The sequence below is a fragment of the Sitophilus oryzae genome, unplaced genomic scaffold, assembly GCF_002938485.1.
Source record: "Sitophilus oryzae breed Bouriz unplaced genomic scaffold, Soryzae_2.0 scaffold_1492_pilon_pilon, whole genome shotgun sequence".
NCBI classification, from domain to species: Eukaryota; Metazoa; Arthropoda; class Insecta; order Coleoptera; family Curculionidae; genus Sitophilus; species Sitophilus oryzae.
This window is the reverse complement of record NW_022146161.1, coordinates 334,796-351,967: the sequence shown is the minus strand read 5'-3', so window position 1 is coordinate 351,967 and position 17,172 is coordinate 334,796. Positions and strand designations below refer to the sequence as shown.

The following is a 17,172-nucleotide window of genomic DNA, read 5'->3' as shown; positions in this document are numbered from 1 at the left end:
CTTGCCCACATATACTTTAAAAAATATCGTAGTACATGTCCCAAAGACAAAAAATAACAATACTCTTTACTTAAAGTGAAACAAAGATCTTTACTTAAAGTGACAAACAGCAACTGACTCACCGGCATTCTCTCTTGGAATAGACTATAGTGCCTTTCTATGTTTGCGCATCTATGTTACGATGGTTACGCAAGGCGTTTCCTTTCATGAGCTTTTCTGTGACTGAAAAGCCCGATACGTGATGTTATCTCTCTTCCGCACTCCGGACGTTAAAAAATCTCATTACTTTGTTTAGCCGCTTTTACTTTTTAGTTGTCGCTGTTAACTGAATTTACAATTCTTCTCCATTGCGTTCTATGTGCGCTGCTTCCTCCCACTGATGCTGCACACTTGTCCCCTTTAAGTTTTCATGGAAAACATCCTTGTATCTTTTGAGTTGTCCACCCGGTTTCCTCTTACCCTCTACAAGTTCACCGTAAAGAAGATATCTCGGTAGGCGGTTTTCTTACACAGTAATACAGAGAAATAGCGTCCCGTTAAGCGCCAGCTTCAGAACGAAACCTCCCCCGAACGTGACCCAGGTCGGGACCGCCACCACGCGCGCTTCCCTCCGGACGCAGGCCCGTCCAATGAGGCTGTCCCGAGCACCACGTTGTCTCTTTCTGCGTCGGGACGCCGCACGACGCCGGCAGTCGGCATGCTGCACGCGTCTCGACGAGCCGCACAGAAGATCGACGACACCGTGGGAAAGATCGCGATGAGATCGTCGGTGGTTTTCGGGGAACGTTCGATGTATGTCGTTGTTTTGGTAGCGCTGGCCTATGTGAGATTGGGGTATGCCGTTGTTGACCTGATGGGAGCAGGTAAAAAATGAGAAATGAGAGAGATTATACCTATTGAGATTCCAATGGAAGTTGATACATCATAGATATTTAAAACATTGCTGATTTTTATTCTCTACAACTCTAATATTAAATTTTATTTCTCTAAAGAGAAACATATACCTATATTCGTTAATAAAACAGTCAGATTAATTATTACACTTTTCATAAATTAAAGAATACTTATCATAAATGTCCCAGTTGTCGTCAAATTAAGGGAATATCTCAGTTCAGTTAGCTGTAAAATCCGAATTATTAGTATAAGGCTTACAAGAAAATTAAATATGATAAGCTTGACCGATATTTTCGATTATTGTCAAGAAAAACTAAAAAACTACAATTGCTCTAAATGTCGGCATCTCTCTACCTATACATATATCGTCACCAACTTGTCCCAGTTTTCGTCATATCTTTATATGTGTCATTTCAAACAAAACCCATTGCTTTTTACAAAAGTTTATTTAGGAATTGCGACACATTGCAAAAAATAACACATAAACAATTAAATAATTAAAAAAATAAGCATACAAAATAAAATCTTAATTAATAATATCTTCGATATTAGCTCAAAAATAATGCAGATATATAAGCATTATTAGTAAATATAAAGTATGACATAACAAGTATATCATAAACACCACTTTTATTTTTTTTAATTTTTGTAAAAATATCACTTTTAATATTGTCCAAAATATCTTTAGAACTCTGATATTTAGCATTTTTAAAATCACAGATATTTTACAGGATGCCTATATTAACATGGCTTACATGTCTAATGGCCTAAATTCCGTCGCAGACATCCAGTTCTCGTCATCTATTTTAAAAGTGGGAGACAAATTGGGTACATTAAATAGCCCATCTTCATACTGCCATTTATGAAAAAAAATTAAATTACAGAAAAATGAAATTTTTATACTGAATAAAATAACCGTGCCTATAATGACCCAATCTTCGTCAAAGGTGACGATTATATGGCACGTTCCGTTGCAACATATCCCAAATACCGTCACCCATTTTTATTATTAACATTATAGATAAAACATATTTTTTTATATAAATACATATAATAGAAAACATCTTACACTGGTAATTAATTATGTTTGGACCTTAGTATACTAAATTACATTATTGCGAAAGAAAATCAAGAAGACTGTTGCTCTGCTTAGCTTATAAGGAATGTGTGGTTTCTTGTCAATGTCTAACTTCCAAATAAAATATTCGGTATTCCACGTAAATGAAATGCGCCATTGACTAAAGATGTTTCCAGATATATAAAACAACTAAACTGCCCATTTTCAACGAGTTGTAACTTTGAAAAAAATGGACCGATTTTGTTGATTTTTTTAGCATATTAAAGATCGTTTTTCGTAGATTGATCTGATTTTTCTGAATTTTGTATGAGCTTTAGTTTTCTATGATATACAGAAATATATATAAAAAAATGATTAAGTAACGCAGTTTAATACAGGATCTCTTAAAAATACGACCAGCAAAAAAGTAAAATTATTTTTTAACCTGATGGGCTGTTAAGTTCAGAATATTAAAAAAATAATTTTTCTTTTTTGCTGGTCGTATTTTTAAGAGATCCTGTTTTAAACTGCGTTAGTTAATCATTTTTTTTTTAATTTCACATTGTAAAAGTAACGAATATCCTACAATTTTAAAGTTAATTTCAGTTTTGTTAGCATATCTCTTAAGAAAGGTAGAAAAATACAAGTTAGAGTAAAAATTGATTATCTTTTATTCCAGATGAGTTATCGTAAAAATTCCAAGTACGTCCCAAGATATTAGTCTTAGCCGAGGGGTGTCTCACTACTGGAATTACATGTACATTTTCTTGGCAGTCGCTGGCAGTCATTGGCAGTCTAATTACATGGCAGTCATAGGCAGTCTTTTTGGCTGTGATTGGCAGTCGCTTGGTAGAAAGATGATATTTTGGCAGTACATGTCCATTTTTTATCCAAGTGAGATACCCCTCGGTCTTAGCTATACCCAGAACTTATAATTCTAGTTAATTTTTTTGGCAAAATCGCAGCAACACAAAAACTACAAAAATTACATTTTTTTTCACGCCCTGTATATCATAGAAAACTAAAGCTCATACAAAATTTAGAAAAATCAGATCAATCTACGAAAAACGATCTTTAATATGCTAAAAAAATCAACAAAATCGGATTATTTTTTTCAAAGTTACGGGCCGTTCATTTGACAGGCAGTTTATTTAAAATTATTTATTATAGAATTTTTTTATTTCTTCACAATTTAAAAGGTATAAGGATATTTTCCACAAAAATGTAAAGGGGATAAACATGCAGAATGAGTAGGAAGAAGCAGGGCACGATAGAACGCAATGGAGAAGGATTATATCTCAGTTAATAGCGAAACCAAACCCAACCAAAAAGCAAAGAGGCAGCAAAGCAATGAGATGTTTGAATTTCCGGAGTGCGGAAGATTGATAACATCACGTAGACCGAAAAGCCCATGAAAGAAATTACGTGTCAATGCGTTGTGATGCGTATCAAATACTCGTCAGCGAGTAATGGCAGTAGTAGTAGTAGTAAACATAATTTGTAAGTATATGATCAACGTTTCTTCGTGTAGAGTCTTCGATATCTCGCACCTTTTTATTGAAAACTTTACTAAATTGTATCGAATTATATCACGTTCGTGGCATTTCACCCAACCGTTAAAACCCGATATTTCTTCGCGCGGCAATCAAAAATTGATCGCGTGTATTAAAGATGGCGGCGACACACCTTGACTCAGTCTGTCGTTATATTTACGTCGCAAAAAGTCATTGGCAAAAGAAAAATCGAACAAAACGTAAAGTCGCTAGTCGCTAGACGAGCTTTAAAACTTTTCTCGGGTTAACTGCTCGTAATTACAAGCGGTTAATATTTTTATACGTTTTTTTTAAAGTAGGGAATTAACTGCAAAGCTATTTTGAACAAAATGTTTGGATTTTTATAACCTGTAGATGTGCCGATAAAAGAAATATGGTATGGTGACCCAGTTTAATGTCGAGTTCTACCCACCCACCTTCTTCCATTTAATTTAATCACTTCTTATGCTTATCTTTTGCTTTTTAAAATTCAGCATTATTTTCAAAACTTGGCAGCTATTTTCTGGCTTTCAAGTTTGGCTCTTATTGTTCTCCAAAACTATACACAATGGCTTTAATGTTATCCGAAAAGTATCGAGATAAACGTAACAAGTTCCACAAATGTCGGGCTCCGTCTTGAATAAATGGTTTTGATTTTATTCTAAACCACATAGGTGCGTAGACTTTCATTACTAATTCTACCAGAACTTGAAAATTCTCGGATGGATTTTGGGTAGAGATATAAAGTCTAAAAATTCTGTTTGCAGTGGTCAACCATCTCGAATGTGCCATTTTCCCTGGGTTTTTCTTGGCTAAGTCATCGGAACATCTTCCGCTTTTTATAGCTTCACAAATGTGTAATAAATAGTTTTAATCAGAGCTAAGATCCTTTTTGTCAATTTCAGGTAGTTCTGCATCAACGATTTTGAAGTTTACAACAGGTTTCAGTTCACAGTCACTTAGTAACGTACCAATTGGTCCAGAAAAGTTATACGGTCCTTTTGTGTGGCCATCCAAGTGCTGCAACAAGTGGCGAAAAGACAATTCGTTTGCGTGTAGTAGGCAAATGCTCCCCTGTAAAGGTTTTTTCATGGAAACCCCAAGATAGCGTATAACTCCTCCCTTCCACCCCGTATTCACATTTGTACCACCGCATCCTATTACCCGAAGATCTTCTGTTTTGATATTATGATTCCTTAAATAGTTAATGATACCATTGGACAAGTCGGCTGCTTTTACTGGAGGAACTAAAGACAAATATCCAAGATATAGGTTATCAGGTTCTTCAACAAGTGCAATATGTTCTTCAGATCTAACTATGCGTTTTCCATCTAGGTAAACCATGGTTTGATCTTTACGGCCATCATAAAATTAATCCAAATACACGTGAACATGTATTTGGATTAATTTTAATTGTATTTGTAAGTTATGACGACCTTTTTATTATTTGTTATTTATTTAGGTTCTTTCTTGTTAGGTCTGATGATGCTCGTATATGAGCGAAACACGTGTAACAGTTTAACATTGTATAAACGTCGAGACCGAGACTTTGAGTCTTTTTTCTACCTTTTTTAATTTTAGTTTTAGATTTCAACCCGCTGTGTTACCGCAACGCTGATATTATTACTTTAGAGGGACGAATTTTACGATTGAACAGCGCGAATAACTACATAATTCGCACCTTCCAATTCGCTAATTAATACCTGAATAATTATTGTAATAAATCAAAGCTAACAAGGATGTAATGCCTGGTTCTAATTTCGCCAATACGTAAAATCGTGTAATGTATTAAATAGGATGTGAACAAGAGAACTTAAAAGCATTTAAGCTCTGATCAAGATATCCTCATTTAAAATATTGTTTTTGTCATCTAGTTATTCACTTTTTTAATTAAGGGTCATGTCTGTCATTTACTGTCCTGCAGATTCTGACTTTGTTTCACTTAGTAACCAGCGTTTGGCGCAGGAATTTACTGCAGTAGTTCAAAGACTGAGATCTACCACAGTCTTGGAAAATAAAACACAATTTTTCAAGCTGAATTATATACTATTGAAACTTGTGTGCAACTGCTGGTAGAACAGCAATACACCGGGAAAACAACATGTGTATTTATTTTATTTATTTTTATGCACTTGAGGCAACGAAAAGCAGGAAACTACCTACTTAATATATTAGGAAATAGGAACAAATTGTCGGTAATATGGATACCGGGACATTTCGGCCTAGAGGGAAATGAACGTGCTTCCTCGCCAAAACTAGTACAGGTTCACCATTTGTGGGCCCAGAACCAACACTTAGCGTTCCAAAAAATCTTTATGACAGTCCCGGAATGGAACATGCCAAGAAAATCCTATATAGCATTCTATCCAAACGTAGAACAGGAGAACTCTTAAAGGCTGGTAGGAATGGAGCGCGTACGCTCACTGCAGTTGATTGGTGGAAGACGCCAACTCTGTATGGAAGATGACGAAACAATGAAGCACATGATATGTACCTGCTCCGCTGGTAGCAGGACCAAGTTTGAGCTGTTTGGCAAATGCCGCTAACCTATCAGACCTAGAAGATATATCACCCTCGAACATAACAGCTTATGGGTCTTGAGGATGAACTTTATCACTCTTTTTCTATTACAGAGCTTGTAGAAACTGAGTCACAATAGACCCTCGCGGCCGCAGTGGAGAGTCTCACCTAGAACCCACTCTTAGTGAATACGAATACTTAGTAACCATTTAGTATCTTCTCCTAGCAGACGCAAGACCTTGTCATTGGTGGGGAAGTCTCTAGTCAAGTTCTAGGGTCTGGCACTCTGGACGAGTCTAAGGAGTATCTTGGTGTCTTCCCTCTGGCTGTAGTGTCGTGGCCAAAGAATTGCACCATGACATACAGGGTGTCCCAGGCTGAGCGTGCATTAGAAATTTCTAGAGAACCACAATATCTAGATTGGAGATTTTTTCCACACCATTGTTTTACAACGAAATCTATCAAATAAAAGTATTTTCAATATGGCGGCACTTCCGGAAATACCGAAAGTTGACAGCAAGTTTCTTATTTTAAATGGGTGTCCTAATTGTTTATTTCATAATTAAATTATCTCTAAAATTCTATGAATATTGATGTTAGACACTCTATACCTAACATTAACCGTTTTTAAGAAAAAAAAATATTTAAAATTTTTGAACGAACAAAACTACCTGTCAAAAAAATTTGTATAGCCTAAAAGTCAAATTTAGTGATTATCGCAGCTACTGTGACATAAAGAGAAGACACGTGGCTATCTATTTCAAAAATGAAATTGTTCAAATGTCATATAATAATTAAAAAATTACCATAAATAATTTTTTTCAAATAGAAACCAACTTTTTTTATTTCACTAATGAAAAGGTTTTTCAATTCGTTACTTTTTAACTATACATGTTCCTATATCTAAACTAAATAGTTTTTAAGTTATTTAAGATTTAATTTGAAAATGCATATTTTTCTTGATTTTATCTAGCTTCCATTGACGTTAAGTGTCAAACGGTCAGACAATTTATTTCCATCTGCCAGAAAACGAATTATTTAAATTTCCTATATTATAAATACTGCCTGCCCCTCCTTAAGAGTTTAAAAAGTGTCTTTATAAAAATTATGTCTCGTATTCTTGCTCTTTAGTAATATTTTGGTAATATCTAAAGTTGATATTATTAATAATATTCCGTATGAACGAAAAAAAAAGGGCAGCGCAAAGTTGGCTTGGAAATGATGCTGCTTTTTGAACAAAGCGTCACAGTATGACATGGCCAGATCTATTGTTTTACATCACTTAAAACCGTTTAAAATCACAGGCTACTGGTTAAAATCAAGAAAAATATACACTTTAAAACTCTATCTTAAATAACTTAAAAGTTATTTTAAGTATAGGAACATGTATAGTCAAAGAGTATCGAATTGAAAAGTATTTTCACTAGTGAAATTAAATAAGTGGGTTTCCATTTGAAAAAAAATGATTTATGATAATTTTCTAATCGCTAATTTCTATGACAGCTGCGGCCATTATTATATGACATTCGAACAATTTAATTTTTGTAATTGATAGCCACATGATTTCTCTTTATGACGCAGTGGCTGTGGTAATCACTCAATTTGACATTTAGGTTATACACAATAATTTTTTGACAAGCAGTTTTTTTCCTCCAAAGATTTATTTTTCTCAAAAACGGTTAATGTTAGGTTTAGACTGTTTGACATCAAAATTCATAAAATTTTACAAAGAATTTAAGTATGTAATAAAAAATGGGGGTACCCATTTAAAATAAGAAAGTTGCTGTCAACTTCCGGTATTTCCGGAAGTGCCGCCATATTGAAAATATTTTTAATCGATAGATCTCATTGTGAAACAATGATGTGAAAAAAATCTCCGATCTAGATTTTTTAGTTCTCTAGAAACTTCTAATGCACGCTTAGCCTGGGACACCCTGTATAACGATGACGTATGGGAGTATCTTGTCCGTCATACCAGGCACCCCCTACTGTCTGTGGTCAACTCTCACGGGTGGAGTGAGTGGGAGGATCTTGGCTTTACCGCCTGGACCAAGAAAGAACAACTTCACCAAAAAACATAACTTACATTTTTTTTTCTAAATGGGATACCCTGCAGTTCTATTTCGAGAAATACTCTACAGTGTACTCGTGTTTTCCAGTCTCCACCTTCCTGATCGATATCTAAGTTATAAATTGACGTTATCGACTTCAAACCGATTGTAATCGTTCGATTCCGATTGCATTATTCAATTAAAACGGCCATAAATATCCGGCATGGCCATCGAATGGCTGTCACGTGACCGAGGTGCGTTTTTAAGCCTTCCCCCGAGCTTAAAATGTTTTCATTATTTACGATTTTATCGCGGCACACAATCATCTTTTTCCCATAAACTTTATTTGATTGTTTTCGGCTCGGTACGAGGGTAAAAAATGGAAGGAACCAGGGGACTAATTCGCTTTTAATTTTCTTGCTTAAAAATTAAAATCATTTTGGTAAATTTTAATGTGATATTATACACAGGATGTCCGAAATTTTTGTAACATTACAAATTACACAATTTTTTTTAAAGCCAGCCCTGTTTAGCAACCTGCCTCCGCGACTTTTTTGACTCGCACTCAGGGTATCGATTTGGTGTCGAATCAAAATAATCCACCTAAATTTTTAGCTCTTTAACTCAAACGATTTTTGAGATTTTCAAAAAAAAGTTAAGTTTTTACAATTTTATTTTTATTTTTATAGTAAAATTCAAACTTAATTCATAATGATTTTTTTCTAATTTCTAGAGGTCTAAGACATGAAAAAATAATATGATGATGATTCTTAAACGAAAAGCTGATATTTAGTGGAGGAAAGAAAATTAAAATCTTGATAGAGTCTTATCATAAATTTACCATCAAATCTTTAAAGAATTTGACAGTGTAATATGTGTGATTTTATAGAATATTATACAGGGTGGTTCGAACTGTATTCCATAAACTTCGGCAGCATATTCTGCAGATAAAAATAAGTAAAAAAGTTGGAATAAAAGTATGTCGGAAATTGGTTAGTTTCGGAGATACAGAGTAATGTCAATATTCGAATGAAAAGTGATGTCTGGGAGTTCTCTGATATGATAAATTTGATTATGATGTCAGTATGACTCCTATTTGTAGGAGGCGCCACTTACATGTGCTTTAACTGTTATGAAAAGTAAGAACTTTTCGTCCGTACCTGTATAAAACTACTGAGTGAAAAAATATATATTTCCGTGATTTTTTACGTAAAAAATGTCTCTTAGTAAAATTTGCTAGGAGTAACCATTCTTAAGATATTTAGAATAGAAATATTCTGCCAAGCCCTTTCTAATTTGAGGTTCAATAAAACACAAGTTTACTTAATGCAGAATGAGTTACATAGAGGCCACTAGCTTTTTAATTTTAACAGCCGGGTGGTCGGGGTTCAAAGATATTAATAAAAGGGCGCCACGAGATTATACTCTATGAACTCGGCATAAAAGATGTTACTATTAAGTAGACTTCAACACTAACCTCGAACTGTTGATTGTAACTACCATGAACTTCAAATATACTATAATTACTTGAATTTAAGTTACTCTAACTTAACTATGAGACCAGACTGTAAATAATACTACTAAAAATATGATTAAGTAATTTATTAAATATCAAAAGTTAATATATAAGGAATGAATGAAATGTGTGAGAATTGAAATAAAATGTAAATGATTGAAATATATTAAATCAGAATTTAAATCAATAAAAACTAAATCTATGACGTCATCTCCCTTATCTAACTTAATACTAGATACAATCAGGGTGGTTTATACGCATAAATTAAATCTAAAATTATACAAATATCTAAACAGTCTTACTCTACTCGATGTGATATATTTGAAAACTTCCTCGGGCTGAGCTACGGTGTATAGCTACAGAGTGGCTACGGCGGTGCACAGCAGCTCGATGAATGTCACTGGGGCCCACGGATGTCAGCAGGGGTACAGATGAAAGGTAGGTGTAGGACTTCAAAAGGTGAACATAAAAACCCTAAATAATATTGGCTGCCTTAGAAAAGAGCCTCAATTATAGAACAAGGACTAGCACAACGTGTAGGAGTTAATGAAGGTAATAAAGAAGGACTAATTAAATCTGAACTTTACCCCAACGAGGGTTAATGATGTCCAACGGGTACCTCTACACGGACAACAGGAACGGATTGAATTCTGGACTGTTCTGTACTATGGTCTGGATCGGTCTTCTTGCTCTGCAATTACGAACAACCAAATAAGACTTAAGAAAGATAACACTTAACTAATCTTTCTACACCACGTGGGCGTGGAAAAGTCGAAAACCAGTCAACAATACGAATAAAAATCAGTTGAGCATTGACTTAGAATAGGCAGAAGAATTATAGCATACCTTGGAACTATTTGGGGACTATTCTTGGGCACGTGGAATCGGAATATCTGTCGGAAAATTTGGCTATTTTAATCCCATTGCGGAAATTGGTCGGCGGTCCATAAAAATCATCAAAATCCAACCACGTCTCTGACCAAATATGTTTCAGAAGCCTTAATCCTTCTTTACGAAGACCTGCTATTCACCAATAGGGAATGCTTCACGAAACGGCAGCCAGTTCTTCACGGCGATATTCTCGGTCGGGGAGTAATTCGATTTCCTTCACAAAATCAGATTTCAACCGGAAATCTCCCTCCAGGATATAGATAGAGAACTATATATCTTGACTAGTCCAACTCACAAAAAGGCATAAATAAAAAACGATGTTCTAGAATATTTTCTCCTCAGCCATATTCCATATCCGGTCAATGAACGAACTTAACTCAGAAATTCCACAATTAAAATGAACGAATTGCACACTGCGATCCACATCAAAAATAACCAATTTAATTACGAAATTTTATCTGATAATTATAAAATTTCAATAACCAAAACAAAGGATAAATAAATCCAAAAACATCTGATTTGATCTGACAGTGACAAGTGACGAACAGGTGATGATCAAAGATATAGAGAGATGGACAAAAAGCCTACTGCTGGTCGGCATCAGTGACAATAATGTGTAGCTGAATAATATCGCTTATAGTAAACATGATGCAAAAATAATAGTTGTTTGCGATAATTTATGAGCCAGCACACAGAGGTCGTTGCGAGGAAATTTGACTGTTACAATTCAACGCATTTCATTATTGATAAAAAATAAACATGTTGAATTGATAGATAATTATTTGACTGAAATGATAAATTTGGGAACTTTCTATTTTTTTTAAATTAACCTAATTTTTCTTCGAAAAAATGATGATAAAAAGCAGTTTCTGTTGAACTTTTTTTAAAACATCTTAAATTTATGATTTCAGTCTAATAACTATTTAGTCAACATGTTTAATTTTTGTCAATGTTGACAGATATTGATAATTTCGATTCCAAATGCCTCGAGAACCATTACTCACAGCGATTTTACCTAGAGACCTTTTTTACGTAAAAACCGTCGTAAATGTATATTTTTTTACTCAGTAGTTTTATACAGGTACTGAACCAAGGTTATTACTTTTCAAACCAGTTAAAAAACATGTAGGTGGCGCCCTCTAAAAGTAGGAGTCATATTGACATCAAAATCAAATTTGTCATGCCAAAAAACTCCCAGACATCAATTTTCATGCAAATACTGACGTTACTTCAGAAATTTTTGGGAAAAAATCGAAATAAAAATGAAACTACACCCAGTATCTCAGAAACTAAGCATTTTAGGACATACATTCATACAAACTTTTACTTATTTTTATCTGCAGAATCTGCTGCCGAAACATTCCTTACAGTTCGGACCACACTGGATATTAACAATGTCAAATTTTTTATCAAATATTTTTTTACAAAAGATCTTTGACAAAGAAATTTGATAGTATAGTACTGGCATTAGCAGTATTACTTAATCTTTCACAATTTCCCTCTTATTAAAATAAGCATTAACCTATTATGTATAAATAAAATCCTTTATTAAAGGGGATAACCAACCCTTCAACTGCTATTTGAAACTTCAAAAAAATGTAGTTCACTTATATTTTACTTCCCATAAAACCATTCAAAATGTTCTTTAATAAAATGCCGAACTTCCTGTTACAGTGGCTCATTTTTCGCCAAAACCGTACGTCAACGAAATGTCGCGAATATATCATCGTATTATAATAAATACTCATACTTTTATATTTTGCGGAAAGAGTCCCCTGGCAAAGGACCTGGCACTTGTCAGATAAATCTCGTTTAGGTCTCTCGGCCGAGATATATAAACCTGGGTCACGCTGCACGCCGCGTGTTTCTGGAAAATACGTCAAGTGTCTATGCCGTTTATTATCCATATACGTTACTATGTGAACGCGGCTCTTGTCTAATTTTTTTATTTATCTCTTAAAAAAATGTTTTTTCCATAGCAACTGTTAAAATTGCCTTATATCTATCAGTATATCTAATAGTGGATAAAATAGTACTTTAACCGCAAGGGTAGATTAAATGATACTTTAACAGCGAGGATAGGTTAAAAACTTTAATTTCTTCTCGCACGTTTTTTAATTGCTTCCATTTTGGAAAATTTTTGTATTCCTTTTTCATAAGTTATTCGGGATTTAAGTGGAACTAGTTTGGATATGGCGTTTGTCTCCTCAGCCTGAATATCTGTTGGTAATTACTTATTTCGTTTTGAGCCATTTCTGGCTCCAATTAAATCAGCAATCGACACGAAAGAGAATTACAAAATATTGGCTCAAAACTAAAGAGACAGCTTTATTTATTTGTCAAATTACATAGAAACTAACTCCAACCCAGCACAATATTTTTTCTACTCGTAATAAATTCCTTGAAATAATAATTTCTGAATATTTTTTAAATCGTAACTCGCTATGGAAAAAAATATTGTTTTATACTCATGCATTATTGTCTTCGGAAATTAATTCACCCGCTATTTCATCGCTAGTGAATTAATCTTTTCGGTCGATCTTGTATAAAAAATAACTATTATTTACTTGGAAACAATATTTTTTGTTTTTTTTCAATAAAACAAATAATTTGGTTTCTTCCTTTAATTTCAACGTAAACATTCAAAATGTCAAAATTAGTGATCGACATTTCCAATTAGTAGAAAAAGTTGTCAAACTTTTAAATTTTCCACTAATTATACTTCAAAATTTGCGAGAAATGTCATTTTGGCCTTTGATTATCTTCCATCAAGAGAAATAGTGGTTAGAAATCAAAAGTTGATTGTTTTATAAGCTATATATTAGGCTTTCTCTATGGATACAACTGACTAACGCAAGCTGTTGCTACGATATTCTATTAATTTTAACTTTGTTTTTTTAAACATTGTGAATGATCGTAAACTAAAAAGTATAAAGTGTAATTGAAACCACTAATTGCGAAGTTCTGAAGGAAGCTTTATTCTTGATTAATTTTTTCTTTCAATGATTGTAGGGAAAATGATTCACTATTGAATCTAAAATAATTGCGGGCTTTAATTGACTTTATATATTTTAACTTACACAACGTCAAGAAGAGCAAATAAACGTTTTTCTTGGTCGTCTTTTATTCATTTTTATTTCAATTTCTAAAGATTTAGGGAATACCTTGCAACTCTTACATTTAAAGTTCTTTTCTACCTCCAATAGGTAAGCCCGTAGGTATCTTGCACTAAATGCACTAAATATCACTGAAAATTCTGTATAGGTATGTTTTAAAATCTCTTCTCACTCACAGACACCTTCAGAGTACAAATATAAAAATATATTTAAAAAATTTCGGGAAGAAAAATAAACACTTTTAGAATGAAAAGGTTCTAATTCCTTTTAACCTAATCCCAAACAAGTTCCGCAACATTTCCCACTTTAAACCCTCACTCTTCCACCTCCTCCCGTAGCTAACGAGCAGGCAAACTTAAAAGAAAAGACGACGTTAAACAAATCGGAACGTCATCAAAAATTGGCCACACCATCCAAAAAATTTCTACTGCTGCCATTTCGCAATCATTAAATTTTCCATTCTCGGCCTTTTGTTGAGAGAATTCGCGAAAATCCTTCTTAAGTTCTTTCCCTGTTTCCTTCAGCCAATAGTCTTTTTCCCTCGGCTAAAATATATAGGAAAAGTTTTCTCTGGGTGAGAAATATATACGGGACGCTGACGCTATAGAGCGTAGACCGAGCAGCCAGTCATTCAGAATTCGTTAATCAAAAGTTGGAAGAGCGATGAGTCTCGCATACCTGAACGCGTCCATTTGTCAGACGTCCTCCTCCTCACACATTTTTCTTTATCACATATCCTTCTTTAAGTTTTCGACACTAGAATAACCGAGTTCCTTTAATGTTATTCACATACATTAATTGTACTGTACATTTGTAGATATCTCACTGCATATTTCTAATAATCCCGTACATCCTATAAAAACAATTCTGTAACGCTTTAAAAAGATATATCTGAAAATATATTTAACACATTTTTTGGAAAAGAAAAAAAAACTTTTAGAATGAAAAAGTTCTAATTCCTTTTAACCTCATCCCAAACAAATTTCGCAACATCTCCCACTTCAAACACTTACTCTACTACCACCTCCCTTAGTTAACGAGCAGGCAAACTTAAAAGCAAAGACGCCGTTAAACAAATCGTAACGTCATTGAAAACGCGCCACTCCATTCAGAAAATTTCTTCTGCTGCCATTTTGCAATCATTAAATTTTCCCTTCCCGGTCTTTTATTAGGAGAATTCGCGAAAATCCTTCTTCAGTTCTTTCCCTGTTTCCTTCAGCCAATAATCTTTTTCCCTCGGCTAAAATATATAGGAAAAGTTCTCTCTGGCTGCGAAATATATACGGGACGCTGACGCTATAGAGCGTAGACTGAGCAGTCAGTCATTCAGAATTCGTTAATCAAAAGTTGGAAGAGCGATGAGTCTCGCATACCTGAACGCGTCCATTTGTCAGACGTCCTCCTCCGCACACCTTTTTTTTTCACATATCCTTCTTTAAGTTTTCGACACTAGAATAACCGAGTTCTCTTAAAATTATTTACATACATTAATTGTACTGTACGTCTGTAGATATCTCACTGCATATTGCTAATAATCCTGTACATCCTATAAAAACCCTTCTGTGACGCTTTAAAACGATAAATATGAAAATATATTTAATCTAATTTGGAAAGAAAAAAAAAACATGTTTAGAATGAAAAAGTTCTAATTCCTTTTAGCCTCATCCGAAACAAGTTTCGCAACATCTCCCACTTCAAACACTCACTCTACCTCCAGCTCCCGTAGCTAACGAGCAGGCAAACTTAAAAGGCAAACTTAAAAGCAAAGACGACCTTAAACAAATAGGAACGTCGGTCGAAAACGCGCCACACCATCCAGAAAATTTCTTCTGCTGCCATTTCGCAATCATAAAATTTTCCCTTTCCTTGCTTTTATTCGGAAAATTCGCGAAAATCCTTCTTCAGTTATTTCCCTGTTTCTTTCGGCCAATAATCTTTTTCCCTCGGCTAAAATATATAGGAAAAGTTCTCTCTGGCTGCGAAATATATACGGGACGCTGACGCTATAAAGCGTAGACTGAGCAGCCAGTCATTCAGAATTCGTTAATCAAAAGTTGGAAGAGCGATGAGTCTCGCATACCTGAACGCGTCCATTTGTCAGACGTCCTCCTCCGCATACCTTTTTCTTTTTCACATATCCTTCTTTAAGTTTTCGACACTAGAATAACCGAGTTCTCTTAAAATGTTATTCACATACATTAATAGTATTGTACACCTGCAGATATCTCACTGCATATTTCTAATAATCCTGTAGGTACATCCTATATAAAACCCTTCTGTAACGCTTTAAAAGTTAAATCTGAAAATATATTTAATACATTTTGAAAAAAAAAAAACATGTTTAGAATGGAAAAGTTCATATTCCTTTTATCCTCATCCCAAGCAAGTTTCGCAACATCTCCCACATCAAACACTCACTCTACCTCCAGCTTCCATAGCTAACGAACGAAACTTAAAGGCAAACTTAAAAGCAAAGACGACCTTAAACAAATAGGAACGTCGGTCGAAAACGCGCCACACCATCCAGAAAATTTCTTCTGCTGCCATTTCGCAATCATAAAATTTTCCCTTTCCTTCTTTTTATTCGGAAAATTCGCGCGAAAATCCTTCTTCAGTTATTTCCCTGTTTCTTTCTGCCAATAATCTTTTTCCCTCGGCTAAAATATATAGGAAAAGTTCTCTCTGGCTGCGAAATATATACGGGACGCTGACGCTATAGAGCGTAGACTGAGCAGCGGAGTCATTCAGAATTCGTTAATCAAAAGTTGGAAGAGCGATGAGTCTCGCATACCTGAACGCGTCCATTTGTCAGACGCCTCCTCCTCACACCTTTTTTTATCACATATCCTTCTTTAAGTTTTCGACACTAGAATAACCAAGTTCCTTTAATGTTATTCACATACATTAATAGTATTGTACACCTGCAGATATCTCACTGCATATTTCTAATAATCCTGTAGGTACATCCTATAAAACTCTTTCTGTAACGCTTTAAAACGATAAATCTGAAAATATATTTAATACATTTTGAAAAAAAACACTTTTAGAATGAAAAAGTTCTAATTCCTTTTAACCTCACTCCAAAGAAGCTTCGCAACATCTCCCACTTTAACCACTCACTCAACCACCGCCTCCCTTAGCTAACGAGCAGGCAAACTTAAAAGCAAAGACGACGTTAAACAAATCGGAACTTCACTTGAAAACGCGCCACACCATCCAGAAAATTTCTACTGCTGCCATTTCGCAATCATTAAATTTTCCCTTCTCGGCCTTTCATTGAGAGAATTCGCGAAAATCCTTCTTAAGTTCTTTCCCTGTTTCCTTCAGCCAATAGTCTTTTTCCCTCGGCTAAAATATATAGGAAAAGTTCTCTCTGGGTGAGAAAAATATACGGGACGCTGACGCTATAGAGCGTAGACTGAGCAGCCAGTAATTCAGAATTCGTTAATCAAAAGTTGGAAGAGCGCTGAGTCTCGCATACCTGAACGCGTCCATTTGTCAGACCTCTTTCCTCACACCTTTTTTTTTATCACATATCCTTCTTTAAGTTTTCGACACTAGAATAACCGAGTTCCTTTAATGTTATTCACATACA

The 17,172-nt window shown here is 34.6% G+C and overlaps 1 protein-coding gene across 1 annotated transcript in view; it reads left to right on the top strand.

The window, feature by feature from the left end:
* Window positions 1-718: 718 nt before the first annotated feature.
* LOC115877443 (neurotrimin-like) overlaps window positions 719-17,172 on the top strand; it is a 215,281-nt gene continuing 198,827 nt past the window's right edge. The window contains exon 1 of the mRNA XM_030893597.1: window positions 719-863. Coding sequence (XP_030749457.1) covers window positions 758-863 — 106 coding nt within the window. The 5' untranslated portion in view covers window positions 719-757. The remainder of the gene's footprint in view (window positions 864-17,172) is intronic.